The sequence below is a fragment of the Rhinolophus sinicus genome, linkage group LG05 (assembly GCF_036562045.2).
Source record: "Rhinolophus sinicus isolate RSC01 linkage group LG05, ASM3656204v1, whole genome shotgun sequence".
NCBI classification, from domain to species: Eukaryota; Metazoa; Chordata; class Mammalia; order Chiroptera; family Rhinolophidae; genus Rhinolophus; species Rhinolophus sinicus.
The window spans coordinates 20,817,705-20,833,462 of NC_133755.1; the positions used below are offsets into that span (position 1 = coordinate 20,817,705).

General features: G+C 47.5%; 1 protein-coding gene across 1 annotated transcript in view; it reads right to left on the bottom strand.

Annotated features, from left to right (window-relative positions):
- Window positions 1-8,406: 8,406 nt before the first annotated feature.
- The window catches only part of CAPN14 (calpain 14), a 40,030-nt gene continuing 32,678 nt past the window's right edge, over window positions 8,407-15,758 (bottom strand). Inside the window, exons 17-22 of the mRNA XM_019735271.2 lie at window positions 15,477-15,541; window positions 14,118-14,186; window positions 13,370-13,448; window positions 12,660-12,776; window positions 12,260-12,315; window positions 8,407-9,930 (exon numbers count right to left, since the gene is read on the bottom strand). Of these exons, the coding sequence (XP_019590830.2) occupies window positions 9,904-9,930; window positions 12,260-12,315; window positions 12,660-12,776; window positions 13,370-13,448; window positions 14,118-14,186; window positions 15,477-15,541 (413 nt within the window). The 3' untranslated portion in view covers window positions 8,407-9,903. The remainder of the gene's footprint in view (window positions 9,931-12,259; window positions 12,316-12,659; window positions 12,777-13,369; window positions 13,449-14,117; window positions 14,187-15,476; window positions 15,542-15,758) is intronic.

Here is a 15,758-nt window from a genome sequence, read left to right on the forward strand (position 1 = left end):
TAGCAGATAATTAAGCGAATCTGATACGACATAGGCCAGAGAGTACGGGCTTGGTATACATCAGTGACTTCCAGGCTGTGCCCAGACAGGCCATGTTACATTAATTAATCCCTTCCTCCAGCCTTTGCTCTGGACATGGAATGCCTTCCCATCTGAAGCCTCTTCAGGAATCCTTTCCATCTTCCCAAGCCCAGGGCAAGTACCTCTCTAGGAAGCCATCTCAGAATTCTTCAAGCGACAGTAATCTCTTCCTTGCTGAGCACTCATTGCATTGACCCTAAGCAGAACCATACAATTTAGGGCTTAATTCCCTTCCATTGTTTCCATGTCACTTGTTTCTTCAACTAGCTGTAAAACCCTTGAGGAATGTCCTACACATCTGAGTGTGGAGAAGCCAAGCCAAGAGGGCATCTAATCCCCAAGCCTTGGCTGACGGTATTTGGATCCTCCTCTGTCCTGGGACCTGCAAACTCAGGCCTCAGCTCTTCCAGACACATGGACTCCTTCAGCAGTTGGAGTCCTGTCTCAAACGGAGAAGGTGGTAAGAAAGCTGATTTGCCCATAAGTAAATAACTGTTGTAATTATGGAAAGTTATTCTCAACAGACCAGCAGATGGAAACCAATTTACGCAACAGTCACAGTTATTCATGGAAATGTTTGTGATTTATCTACCAAAGCAGATGAAGACCCTAAAATTAACATGTGTATGCCAGCACCTGTAAGCCGAACCTCACTCTTTTCTCAACAAGGTACCCACATTGCCATCAGATCAGATTCAGCATCTTCAGATCCACTTTAGGTTGGGGAGCTCTAGAGAAAGTGCGGGTCTGAGAGAGTGACACAGGGGAAGGATGCGGAAATGTACAAACCCTCCTGGCATTTTCCATTATGCCAAGAGGTCAGGGTTACCAGTGCTCATCTGATATCATGTACAAGTCCAGTGTGTCCTGAAGGCCTGTGACAGGAGCCCATCTTGGGGAGGGATGGAACAAATGAAATGTAACAGAGAAAAGTCGGTCAGTTCTGAAACACTGGTCTTTGCATACATCAGAATCATTTTAGTGATGTGTGTGTGTGTGTGTGTGTGTGTGTGTGTGTGTGTGTGTGTGAAAAAGTGAGCTTTTGTGAATACCTGGACTGTCAGGTCTTGGCCCCAGAATTTCAGATTTAAGTAGTGAACTGAGGTTCCTCCCTGTATACCCAGGGAAGCAGCCATTCTCACATGCAATCAACAACAACAAAAATCATCTGTAAACTTGAAGAACGTGCCATGTGTTAAAATAAAGATGGTGATCGATGGGCCCCTGGAAGCTGTGGGTGTAAAACCTCTCCAGGTGACTCTGATTTAAGGTCCCGTTTGTTGGCTACACTGAGGAGGTATCCAGGTACCCTACAACATGTACACAACCCAAACCCCTAGAGTCAACTCCTTTAAACCAATGAAACAAGTTAAGCACCTCAGTTCTGAAGCAAACTGGGTGCTTTAAAACCACTTTCCTTAAGAATGGGCTTTAACGATGAGAGCTCTTGCAAACAGTGAAGAGACCAAGGCTACAGGGAACAAATAGATAATCCCCTAATGAAACCCCATAAATGGAAGATTCCAAGGGTGGGGGGGATTCACACTTGAAGATAAAGACCTGGAGTTTATCTTTAAAGGTTTCGTTTCTTCTAAAAATTCACTTTGAAATGCCTATTCACAACATTTAAGTATTTGCTTGCTTAAAAAAAAAAATTCTTTGTAAGGGGAAGAAAAGATGTCATTTTCGAAATCCCAAACTCTTCAACTCGAAGATTGGCTCTGCTTAAGGTCCCAGCATATTTTCTATTGTTTTTTGGCTTAAAAGATATTTATATACGCTCCCATGAGCTCCCAGCAACATTAAAGTCAGCAGCTATTAGTTAAATAAACCAACACATGTGGTGCTTTTTAAATCACAGAGTCTCTTTGATCAGGCCTAATGGGAACACATACTCCTGATGGGAATTCACTGTCTTCAAGGGAAATCTTTCCAGGAGTAAACTGGGCTGTGGGAGTGACTGAGAGAGCACCCACCGCTGAGTTAAGAGCCCTCCCTGCACACTCAAGGAAGGAACCTCTCAAAAATGCAATCAACATAAAATAATCTGTAAATTTGGACAGCGTGGCCTGCCCTGAAAGCTCCATGTGTTCAAATGAAGACGGTGATGTGATACAAGTGCAAGCAGATGGATGCAAGTCACTGGCAGCTGATCATGGCACAGTGGGAAAGCAGAGCTCACCACTGTTGGGAGGGCCATCCAGGGGGACAAAGGGAGTGCGCATCTGGCAGCACAAATATTTAATCACTAGGAAGGCTCGTGCTGCAGCGGCTCAGGCTCATCTCACTCCCTGGGCTTAAGTCTGCTTAGCCATCTAATGATGTGTTTGCTTTTTCAGGTGCCCAGAGGTGGCCCTTCTTGGAGGGCAGACGTGAGCATCTGGTCACTCTAAAGAGCCATCCTTCGTTGACAACTGAGGGATTGAATTCCCAGGACACATTATAAGTTCATGAGCACGACTGGTGGGGACCTCGTTTTCCAGAGACTGGTCACCTCTGGATGCCCTGGCCTGGGGGTTTCTGACCAGCTGAGCCTTCTCCGTGAAGGTCCCATCAGGGTGTAGCCCTTCAGAGGTCTGGCCAGAAAATAGCCTGTTCCTCTAGCCTCCCACTGCCTCTTAATAAGGGGACTTCCAACACGCTTCATTTGTCTAAGAAAGCATCTGATTACTTCTAATCTATGATGTACAAAGTTGCAAAGGCATTAGGAGGGGTGCTGAGCATATCCAAGAAATGGCTAGAAGTCCTGGGAAGTGGCTCCACAGAGACTGTCCTTGGCTGGGTAGGCTAAGGGTACAGATGGGTAGGTGGGGGGACAACATCTCACCTGTGGAATGCGAGGGCTGTAAGCATCTGAGAATCCTGTTTTCAGGCTGAGTTTCTTCTCTGTCTTGTTTAAGAATAACTGACCATGCTCAGCTCTGCTCTGCCCTCTACCTCCTGGGGGTGAGTAACGCCTTCTGCCTGGGAGCTGCTCTACCTGCTGAGGGATGGTGGGGAGGGGTCTTAGGGGCTCCACCAGAGGAGCCACAGGGCCCCCTCTGCCCACCACGCATGTGGACACAGCACCCAAACTCAGTATCTGAGCTCAACGGTTTGAAGTACACACCTCCTGCCCCAGCCCCCAAGCCCCTGCTCTGGCCCCAGGTGTCCTTGGGGGAAATTACCTTGCTGTGATGGTAACTTCCACGTCTACCAGCAGTGAGTTATTCCAGTTCCCAAACAGAAGAGCTTGCAGTCCAAAGCAAGAGGCTCACATCACACGGTCGATTCAATTGATTTAAAACACAGAGAAGCAGGGGGACAGGGTAGCTAACACACCAAGCATATTGTGGGAGGGAGTGGAAGCACCGCGTGACTGAATGCTGGGTATGCAGTGCTCCTAGGTGCTGCCCCTCTGTCACACCAGCCCTTCCTGCTGCTGGTGTGGTCGCAAGCTAAACTGAGGCTTGAACAAGGAACCCAAGAGACTGAAGGTGCTGGGGCCCAACAACGCTGTGCTCTATCAGAGAGACACGAGGCCACAGCTGGAACTTACCAATTAGTCAGCTGAAGGCCATGGCTGTTTATCTGCATTTCTAGGCTAGAACGGAACCATCTGGGCATCACCAATGGGCAGCTGATGGAAGATTGAGCGTCTCGTGGGTCTCGTGGGTCTCGTGTGTGTTTGATGTTTCCACTATTTGGTGCTTCGTGTACCTCATGTTTATTTAGTGTGAATCATGAATATTCAGTGCCTACTCAGCTCTTTCATTTCTCTCTATCTGTTAACACGTGTGGTTCTCTTTCTCTATCTACCTCTTGCATGTCTTTCAAGCCATTTGCTTCTACACCTAGTTTTCTCTACCCTCATTATTTGTTTGTTTCTAAGCAGAATCACGTATCCTCAAATTACCCAGCAAATGCACATGACCTCAGGTCTGTTGTGAGAACAGTGACCCCCCTCAACTGTGAACCCCACTTTACAATTTGCAAAGCTCTTTCATATTCACAATCTTATTTAATCGTCGCTACCATCCTGTGAGGCAGGCATTACCAACCCATTTCAGAAGATGAGTACACTGACATTGGAGCGATTAAATGACTTTCCTAAGGCCACACAGTCATACACCCAGTTCGCAGAGGGGACGTAAGCTCAAAACATCTGGCTTCTGGTCAAGTGTGTCTCCCATTTCACCAGCCCACCCCTGGATCATTTTCACTTCCTTTAAGACCCCCAACTCTCATGGCAGAACTTGCAGAATTCACATCTCTTCTTCCAGCTGCTGAGCCTCATAGACTGGCACAGCCTGATCTAAAGAAACCATCACATCTGGAAGGCTGGGTGTCAGACACACACACACACACACACACACACACACACACACACACAGGTGTGGGGGGAGGGGAGAGAGAGAGAGAGAGAGAGAGAGAGAGAGAGAGAATATGCAATGAGCAGGCCTAAACAACAACCTCATAGGACCATTTCCTGGCAATGCCTGCAAACCTGAGTGCATGAGCCCCGCCCAAGGGAGGAGCCGCCCTGCAGCTCACTCTCTCTAGAAGCTTGTCCACTCAGGCAGAGACAGCAGCAGTTTGAGGAGTGCAGTGTCTGCACCCCGAGAACACCATGGTCCTTTCAGCATTAAGCCCCCAGCCAAAGGCACTCTAACAATCTCTGATTTCCTCCTCCTCCAGGAAGCCAAAGACTAGGAAAAGAATGTTCTGCATGAGTCAGCCATCTGAGCTGCACCCAGGGGACCCCCGATGACCCAAAACGAGAGTGAGGTTTAGTACACAGACCAGCCTTTCTGTGGCGCCTGACCTGTGCCCACTTCTCCAAGTGTGTACAATACCCACCAAGGTATAAGAATGGAAGGGGTGTCCCAGGGGCCCACAGCCTGGTCCTCTGGCTCTGCCTGAGCTCCTGCTTCTGCATGAAGCTATGCAGCCTCAGCAGGGCTGCCTCTCGCAGCCACTGTAGATGAACAAATCAGTCTGCTAGCTGGGTGAGTGGCATGTCAAGCGTGGTGAAGCTCCCTCTTGGGGGAGACTCGATGTGAGACCAATGGGAAGTCAAAACAAAGGCAACGATCATTTTGCTCATTTTATTCAGCCAAAATGAAAATGAACCTGGGAAATGAATCCTTTGCACCAAAGCCCTCTCAGATAGATGTTTTTCAGGCAGAACTGAGGCATGGGTTTCAGGCGTCAGCGCCCTGTGGCCTTTGGTTTGTCCTGGTTCAGAAAGCACCTGCTTCTCCCCTGCTGGAGTCCCAGGCCATTGCAGAGATGGGCCCCGCTGTGGGTCAGCATGACTCTGAGCTAAGCACCTTGATATGTGATCACACGTGACCCATACAGTGTCCTCTGGACCAGAGACACGGACATTAGCAACTCACCAATGGTGACTTACCCTTGTTACTGGTGGAGTTGGACTCAAGCAGCCACCTTCTTGTAAGGCCAACCTGTGCTCTTGGCAAATTTGTTACCTCCAACCAGAGGCAGACTTAGAAGCTCTACAGTCCAATTTCCTCCAACTGAACACATAACCTTCTTAAATAGTTGAACTGAGAAGTTAGGAAACTCATCTGAGGCTCAATGGACAGCTTTCCGGGAGACCTAGAAATGCCCAGACTCTCTGACACGGTGAAGCCTGTTCCTTCCACCACCCCACCCGGCCTATGTTGTTGGGCTGCGGGACGGCCGGCCTCATTTTCTTCTACAAGCAGGCAAAGCTGCGGCTTAGGATGGAGATGAGGACGTCACAACCAGGCCTCACCTTGGTCTGGGTTCAGGACGAGGATAAGCTGCCTCCCACTGTTCACAGAGCTTTGCTGTTACAACCTGAAAGAGAAAGGCTCTGGAACTGGAGCCACTGGGTTAATCCTTCCGGGAGCAGGAATTCTGACTGTGTAAGAGAAAATGCTGTCCCAGTCTCTGGAATGTCAAGATGAAACCTGTATGTCTTCAGATAGAGTCTGATGAGATTTTTAATGGCAGTTTGAACTGCCCCTTTGGTCAGGGCATGGCGCCGAGTGAAACTGTACCTTATTCAACATCAGAAGGATCCTTTTAAAGAAAAATCATATGTCTCCGTAAGCAAATCTTATATATTAATATTTTCAATTGGCAATTCAAATACCTGGAGATACTGACTTTTCAAATGACAGGATTCATGTGAATTACTTCAAACATCATTAATGCATTCAATAAATGCCACATGAGAGCTAGACACTAAGCTAGGTGCTGGGTGCAGGAAAGCCTGGGCCAGGAGCAGTTGTATCCCTCAAGGAGACGCATTTGAAGCAAGGACTTAAACACAGTTTGCTTTTTTCAGAAACAAATACACTGCATAAAATAAAGAGCAGAGCATCAATTTTAAAAAACTAAGCAGAAAGAAGAGGCGAGAAAAGGAAAGTGACTTTGCGTGGGCCTGAAGCTGGTCCCTTGAGCTGACTCAGGGTGGCAGGACAGTAATCAGCCTAGGATTCCCAGACTGGGGGCTGAAGCTACCATCCAGTCCCACAGCCCTGAAGGAGCCCTTTTGTGGGAACAGCGCGCCATCTAGTGGTCAAACAGCCTCAGCACATGCCCCAAATGAGGGAAGGAAGGTTTCCTCCCTCCTCCAGAGAAATCAGGTTGAGCTCACATCTTTCAAATACATTGCCAAATGCCAGAATCAATCCTATATTATCTTATGATACCCTGTGAGGTGAGTGTTGTTCTCACCTTTATCTACCCTCAAACCCTCGTTGACCACTTGGGGCTCTGATGAGTAAATCTTCTGCCACTTCTAAGGTTTGAGGTAAGCAGAGAGCAGGGTCCTTGTCTGTTTGACTTAAAAGGAGGTTTAATAACAAGATGGCCTCTTTCTCAGGGATCCCTGGCGCTGGGTCCCTGACACTGGGGACTGGGACAACCCTCTTGAGGCCACAGTTCAAGGAAGTGGCTTGATACATTCAGAGAGGAGACATGGAAGAAGAAGAGCAAAGTAAAAATGGAGTATGAGACCTTGTGTGTTCCAGAAGAGCGGTCCCTCGGAGTGACCATGTTCTTTAAAACAAAATTTAAAATAAATAATAATAGTTGTTAAAAAATACTTTGCTGTCCAAAGGAAGAAAGAGGAGCTTCATTTATTGAGTGCCTGCAGCATGCTGGCATTATTGGATCTTCCTAATGACCCGGTGATGCAGATATTCTGGGCTCCATTTTACAAATGAGTAAATTGAGGTCCAATGTCACATGGCTGCAATGTTCCTTCCCAACCTCTCCTCGCCTTCATTCCTGTTGGATTTTATACCCCCTCTGTCCTCAGGACACTGAAAAAGTAGTGGTAGCTCAGGACTGTGGCCAGTGGTCCCAGAGGGCCATCTTCCCAGCGCTCCCCAGGAGCTGGTGGACACACAGCTTGCTCCTCCTTAAAGCCAAGCAGAGTTGGCCCACTTTCACCTACCCATAACCCATGAAACTCATTTCCTCCTTTTTTTCCATTATAAATATAAATACATATATTTCATTGGGGAAACATCAAATTGAAAATCCTGGAGGCTAAAATCATTTCTCTAACCCAGCATGACAACAGGAAAGCAGTGCTATTTACAGTCAACTGCTGACTGCTCTGCCCAGGGCCCCAACTAGAATCTAGAAGGTTCTCTTTGGCGACTGACTTCTTATACAAAACATGAGAGAAGGAAAATAGAAAAAACAGGGCTAAGGAAAGTACAGGTATTTTGGCCCCTCTTGTATTGTCCTTTTCTTTCAGCTATTAGTCTTTTTTTTCTTCTTCCCTGTGATTTTGAAAGCCAAGGACAGGACTCACCCTGGAATGCTCTGCCTGCTTGGGCTTGACCTGTGGACAAATCAACCTTCTGGACTCCCTGACCTCAACTACCTTGGCGCCTGAGGACTGATTCCTCACTTCTCTTTCACCAGACTCCTGGGATACATATTTTCTGCTTGTCTTGGTAATGATAAAATTTCGACTTCTGGCAACTCCTGATGTCCACCACTCAGACCTTCAGCGTGACTTCATCCTGACCCTTGCCCAGTCTATCCTGTCCCAGATCTTTACTTGTCCCCCATGCCCTGAAATGACAAAAGATGGGGAAGGTATATTTGGGTAGGGAGATGGCTTTGCCCCTGATCTCTAGTACTCAGCCCGGTGGGGGTGGTTGGAGGGGGTATTGGAGGGAATCGGTGGGGGTGGAGGTCTGCAGGGCACAAGGCATCTGTGAACTGCCACACTGATACATAGGGGAATGAGAGTAGCACATGAACGACATAGGAAGACAGTTGAGACCACCAAGAAGCCAGAAGCAGGGCTTTATCCGACTTAATTAACTTGGATATAAATCCCATCTACATCAAGCAAAACCATCACACTGTAGTCCAGGTGCCACAAACAAGCTAATGTCACCACCCTCCCAGCACCCGACAAAATCTCCAAAATCGCCTTCGTGGACCAAAGTAGTAACTATTTAATTAAAATAACTGTTTACAATGGCAGAATCTAAAGCTAGAGATACTGATAAATAGACATAAAAGTCTTTTAAAGACTATGCATACATGATTATCATTTATAAAATCAGTAGTACCTCATGTATCTGGCACTTTACAGTACACCATTTTATATTTCATCATTTGGAATAAAGATTTCTCTAAATAAAGTATGTTCCTACCTCCTTAAGCCATGCTTTGAAAGCGCTTCCTCCTCCTACAGTGCCCATTTATCAGGCTGTGAAATTTCCTTTTCTTCTGCCAATGGACACACTTACCCATTGGTTAGCCCTCTCCTTTAATCTGCTAAGGACTTGGAAATCAGACAGCCATGTTTGTTAGAATAGTTTGTAAATAAAGAAACATAGAATTTTAACGAGTGACTCTGAAGTGCAAACCTGTAAGTGAAATGCATGGGCTTTGGGAAATGGCCTTTGTTCTGGTTTTCCACCTGGGTTCTGGATTGGTAGGGATGCTATGAAAGTGAGGTGTCATGCTAGTTCAAAAAAATCAGATATACTGACCACCCACTGATTAACTCTATGACATAGCATGGATTTGCTATTCTTTTTTAAAGTAGGTGCACACACTTTCTTGCCTGATTTGAAATGGATATGATAGTTCACAGATCATGTAAACAAACTGACACCTGTCATATATAGGAAGCACTTTGAGAACTTAGGTTTTTTAAATCCACAGGTCCCCCTGCCCCCAAATCAAATCATCTGGAGATAATGTCAGCAGAAGACCACCCAGCGACCTCAGATGCCACAGCCATCCCATCCCACCTGGATTCTGCCAATTCTGTCTGTGCTGTTGAAAGCTCAGCATATCCCCAGCCCACACCCAAATAGTTGAAACTTAGCCTGTGCCTCCACCAGTTTACAGATGCTGGTATAGTTGTCTAAGGGCAGAGCATGTCCTCTTCAGATCTTGAAACCTAGACTATTATTCCAAATGTGATGACACTTGGCATGTCTAAGGTCATTTCAATTGAACAGCCACTAAGGCAGTATTGTATAGAGGTTAAGACACCATCTCTGGAGTCATATTGCTTAGACTACGTCAGGTAACATCTGTGCTCTGACAAGGTTGTAGCCATAGGCAAGAAGACTTGGTCCTTACAAGTCCAAGGCAGAATTTGCTACTTCCTTTCCCTTTCTGCATGCTGGCCACCCAAAGTGGAGATCTACAACAAGACATCTTCCTAGCTGAGGAGGTGATGACTAGAGACATGGTCCTGAAGAACAGCAAGGGGGTTGAGCATCGGTTGGTCTCAGCCAGTGGCTAACACTTGGGCCATATGCAGAATCCTCAGTGAGGGCAGATGAAGCTCCAGTTGTCTTAGGAGTACAGCATCATCATCAGCCACTGGACAGAATAGGGAAGCAAATTATGGTCAGTTCAGCCCCACTTCTGACATTCAGTTAAAGGGGCTGCATTTCTCGGTCACCAGGTCCCAGAGCCTGACACGGGACTTGGGGCCTCCTCCCCCTCACTTCTGGGAAGCCATGGAGACAGACATTAATGGATGTTTTAGCCAGAAGGACCACAATATCTAGTAGTAAATATAAATCAACCTGAAATATAATCAACCTTGACTTCTCCTGGTGCCTATGAATGATAATAGCCAAGGTACAGGCTGATTCTGTATTCAATTCTCAATGCCCTTTTTCCCCATGAATTCAATTTGGTATATTCATGACAGCTGTGTGCAGGTGTGCAGACTGACTGGGTAGCAGAAATCCATTAGAGCATATTCGACACATTTACATTTATGGGCCCATTTGTCTGACAGTTTTAGGTGGGTGTGATGAACTGTCCCTCTAACTCACATAGAGGGAACTTCTGGAGAAACCACTCCCCAGGCCAATTATATCCAAACGATAATGCTGATGGTGGTGCTGATGATGATAATGGTGAAGTAAGTTACCAATGGTGTCAGAGAAAACCCCAGAATGAAATTCCAACAAGTTGGCTGCCTCTCCCTGCAGACCTCCTTGGATGACCCTGAGGATCTTCTCCTCATGGAACCAGAAAAGGTCAGAGCTGAAGAGGATCTTAGGGAACGCCTAGCCCAGCGCCCTCATTTCAGACACAGGAAAGCCGAGGCCCAGAGATTTAACGTGATTTGCTAGTTACAAGGCCTGCCATAGGTTCAACCCTGGTCTGGGTTCAGTTTTCTTCCCATGAGAGCACGTTGCGTTGCTGGAGCCTGCTCAGGCTGTGGGCTGTCCTCTTTCAATGACACATCCACACTACCTTGCTCTCCCAGCTCTGAGCCTGCACCATGGAAGGATTGCTTGGGATCAAGAGGTGAGTTTGGGGATCTGAGATGGCGATGGGCTCAGAAGAGTCTAAGAATTGCCCTTCCACCTGAATCTTACCTTCACATTAGAACATGGGAGTGACTGAGGAAGGATATCTTGGAAAGATATCCCGTAAAATGGACATTTGAGGTCAAAGAAGAAACCCTAGGTTTTACTGGCCTTTCTAAGCAGCCCAAGCAGAGGATGTGTTTTAGAAACAAAGAGCAGAAGATTTAATGCCAGACCCCAATGTCTTTGCAGCAAACACCACCTAGCACCTCATCTGGCACACAGCAGGTGCTCAATAAATCCATGCAGTTTGAATGATCAGGGAAGTCAATCCGCGTCACGCACAGATTTGTCTTCTCCTCAGAATATCACCTCACTGACTCAACAAACACTTGTTAAGCACCTCCAATGTGCAAAGCACTGCGTGAGATTCGAGAAGAGGGTACAGATGCTAGATTAGAACCCCTTCCCACATGGGGAAGGCTAAGCCAGCTCATGACATGAGGTTTATTTCTGGCCTGTACACCTCGCTTAATCTGACACTTATCTCTTCAGACTCACTCTGAACAGATTTCCTCATTCTCTATACTCCAGCTAGGACTGTACATGCTATTCCCTCTGACCTGGGTCTTTCCTACTCTCCACTCGGTCTGCCTGGCTCCCTCTTATCTTTGAGATTTCAATTTCAGTGTCACCTCTTGCAGAAAGGTCTTTGTGGAACATGACTACCTATGATTGTGCTCAAGCTCATTGTTGACCCAGGTCTTCAGGCCCCGGACGTCCATGCCCTCTGCAAGTAACTTTGAAAGTTCCTCTCATGACAGAGGAAGAGGCTCGTCTGCATACGTTGGAAGAAGACTTGGCCACGTGACTTGCTTTGGACAACAGAACACATTGCAAGGCATGTTGTCCCCGGACTCAGAGACCTTGCAAGTTTAAGCTTGTTTTCCTATGCTTCCGCCATTGTCCTGAGAAGGGCAAACCTGGCTGAACTTCCTCAGTGGAGGTACCAACAAAGCTCCAGCTCACCCACAGATCACAAGCCAGCCAAGCCAAGACCTGCTACCATCCAGCCGTGTGACTGGGGAGCAAAATAAGTGCTGTCATCACCACTGAAGTTATGTGGATTTGTCACGTGGCACTACTGCGGTCACAGTCATTGGGTATGCTGAATCAGTCTCCTGTTCCCTTCATATGAGCTTAGCATAGAGTGGGTGCTAAGTTAATATCTGATGAATGAATAACTGAGTACAATGAATGCAATGCTACGTCCCGAATTCAGTAGAATATGGGGCCCCCCAAACCCTTCTCCTCAAGAGACTGAAATGATAGTGCCCCCTCTACCTTAAGATGTTGTGTCCACCCTATGGAGAAAGTCTTACCTCTGTCTTCTGGAGGTATATCCCTTTGCCATCTTGGGTTAAATTTTGGAAAACATCTGTAAAAATGCAGCAGAAAGGAAGATAGCTAATGTGTGCATGTGTGTTGGAAACATTATAAACTAGTTCCTCCCATGTGTCCCCTCACCTGGGAACCCAATTTCAGCCATGTGGCCACACGTATTATGTATGCCCCTTCAAACCTTTGCCTCTGTAACAGGCAGGGTATAAATTAGTTTGGGTAGGTACAGCTGGGATTCACAGGCTTGTAGCCAGCGTTCCCCAAAGCTCCCTGACTTGTCCTGTCTGCACTGTCCTCCCTCCTGCTTGCACTGGGGACAGGTAGGCAATCCATGAGGAGTGCAGAGGAAGCCCAGGCCCTCCCTCCTTCCCACAAGCTCACCCTCCATCTTCTCCACACGCAGCATCAAGAGGACAAAGCTGACGAAGTCCATCTGGAAGTTGGGGCCACCGTAGCGGACAAGCATGAGCTGGCAGATGTTATCGCCGAGCACAATTCCTGCATTGAACACAGGCTCCGACGTGGGTGCTAGGGACCTGTACCCAGCTCCCCGCCCTCCTGAGGGCCCTGAAATTGTCCTCCTCTCTGGGACCTGAATCCTGATAGCATTTTACAGGGTTCACTGTGAATTGTTTCATTATTCAGTTCATTAATTTTATCTCCAGTCCCCATTCGTGCCCCCTTACGCAACCAACCTAAGGGGATCTTTTTATCAGGTGGGTTACTGGCCTTCAGGGCAGTCTGTTAGGGGTCAAGAGCATCTGCTTTGGAGCCTGATGGTTCTGGGTGTAAACCTCAGCCAAGTTACCTAACTTCTCTGAGCTTCACTTTCTTCCTCTATAAAGTGGGGATTATAACCGGATACTGCTGAAGATTGAATGACAGTGTGGATACACCAACCCTCAATAACTGTTAACAGCGATCATAGTGATTATAATAATACATGTTTCTGTTCTTTGCAGATCTATGTACTTGGATGTCTGAACTCAAGGAGTAACTTTGCTCATCAGAATGCCTCCAGAATGTCATAGGCACCCCGCCCCACCCCCCGCCTGTTCGCCCCCCACAACGCCAGCTCCTCCTGGGCCTACCTGCACCCCTCATGGCAGCCCGCAGCTGCGCCCAGTTCAGGCATCCTGACCGGTTACTGTCTTGCTTGTGGAAAACATCCTGTGAAGAACCCACACCAAACGCTACGGAAACCAGGCATTTCCGAGCACCACCCGAGAACCCCTCCATGCCCCACTGTTGATGCTGCAGAGAACGGCTGGCGAGTGTACGCGCCACCAGCAGGGCCTGCCGCCAGAATAAGAACACGACAGAAGGTCCATGCCAGGAGCCAACCACCTCTCCCATTTCTTCTTAAGGCTTCTGAGAAAGGGAGCCGTCTTTTGGTCATGGGGAATAGATTCTCTAGGTAAATGTGCTTCATCTAATCACGTTACCCAACCTTTGAAGGGCTTCCAAGTTCATGACTCAGGAGACGAGGGGGAGAGTTGTGAGTCATGATTGGAAAAGTAGGAAGGAGCCAATTTAGGAAGGCCTGTAAATGCCACGCTAAGGAGTATGGACTCCCTCTGAAAGCCATGAGGAGTCTCACTAGCTTTTAGTAAGGAAGTGACATGATCAGATGCGAGCTTCAGAGAGTCCGGACACTACTGCAACAGGTGCTCTGAGTTTGTGAGGGAGAGAAGGAGGTCTCACTGGAGGGAAATTAGAGAAGGTTGGGTGAGTGACTAGGTATAAAGGGCTGAAAGGAAGAGAAGCAGGTCACATACTTTGCAGAATTGCCATCTCTGTGCCAACATGCAAGGAGGCATGATCAAGACTTGAATTTACCTGGTAGAGCATCAGCTGCTTCCACAGATCCCTGAATTCCTGGATGCACACGGTACCTGACTCATTAAGCTGGTGACACGGTTAAGGTCAAAGCTGGAAGGGGAGTGTCAGCTACACCTCTGGAGGCGGGAATTGGCCCTTCCCACAGCAGTGTGCAATTTGTGGACAGTCCCATTCAATGTCGGATACCCCTAGTTGGCCTCCCCTGGCTGGTCAGTCCAGCCCAGGGCTACCGTGCGCTTGCTAGGAAGGGATAGAATAAGCCAGAACACAGCAGCATGGTGGTGAGGGTGGTGACAACAGCTACCATTCAGTGAAGCAGGATATTTTAACATGGCCAATTGGATGTGATTTAAATTAAAAAACAATTCTTTTCATTATTGTTAAAATCATCTTAGGGAAGGAGTCAGGCACAGGTGGCTAAGGATGCTTCTTTTATTCATTTCATAAAAAGTTAAAAGCTTAAGTGTTGGCCTTGTAGATCATGTCCCAATACCCTTGTATCAGAGAGATGGGGTCAAAATACCACCACATGCCACCTCTGTTTGAGCTCTTACAGTGGGTCTAGCACTGAGTTACTACCGTCACCTAAGTTACTTCATTTTCATCTCTATGAGGTCAGTGTTAACTCCTCATGGATGCTAACTTATGGATGATGAAATGAGGGCTCAGAGAGTATGAATTGTCCGAGTCCATCCACTGCCCAGGCCCTCTGCAAAGCTTCTGTAAAGACTGTTTTCTGTATTTGCAACCCTCCCCACAGCGCCTCCCCCCACACTACCCATTATATGTGCCTATCTGTAGTATGGATAACCAAACTTTAAATGGTCCACTTAGAAAGGCAGAGGGTTTGCTAGAAAAACCACAGGGCTGAGAACCAGGAAAGCTGAGTCCATGGCATGTTGTTGAACTTCCTTTGCTACAGTTACCTGACCTGCACATGGGGATAGACACTGCTGGTCACCAAACGCAAAACTTAGGACCCTGAAGCTCTTGTTAAAGCTTCTTATAAACCTGGAGAATTGTTGCTAACTGCCACCCTGCAGCTGCCTCGTTCTCACGGTCAGGAAATAAGACTGTTGTTGTTGATAGCTAACATTGTTCCTTCTAGGACAGTTCTGTCCTAAGCACTTCACGTGGCTTATCCCATGTGCATTCTCACACTGATCCTATGGACTAGGCTTGAATACCATCTCCGTGCTGCAGATGAGGACCTGGAGGGACTTATGAGGCTAAATGACTTGCCCAAGATGACTCACCTAGTAAGCGCTGGGGTTAGGATTCAAACCCAGGCAGCCTGACCTCAAGGCAAAGCTTTCAGTCAGCAGCCTGCATCTTCCCACATACCAGAAAAGATACGTCCAGGAGGGCCAGGATCCCCTGGCAGGCATCGCGGCTGAAAACGGGCTGTGCATTCCCCAGATCTGTAAAGGAACAGAAAGAGTCTGCCTGTATGCGGGCTGGCCCAGGATGGCCTGGCATGGCCCTTTTCTGAACAGGACCAGACAGGGCTGTCTAGGCCAGCCATGGGTTCCAACAACCATCATTTATGTGAGAAATAGAGAGTGAGAGCCGTAGAGAGAAAGAAAAGGCTTGGTGGTGATGTCCATACTGAAGGAGCACCATGAAACCCTGTGGAGA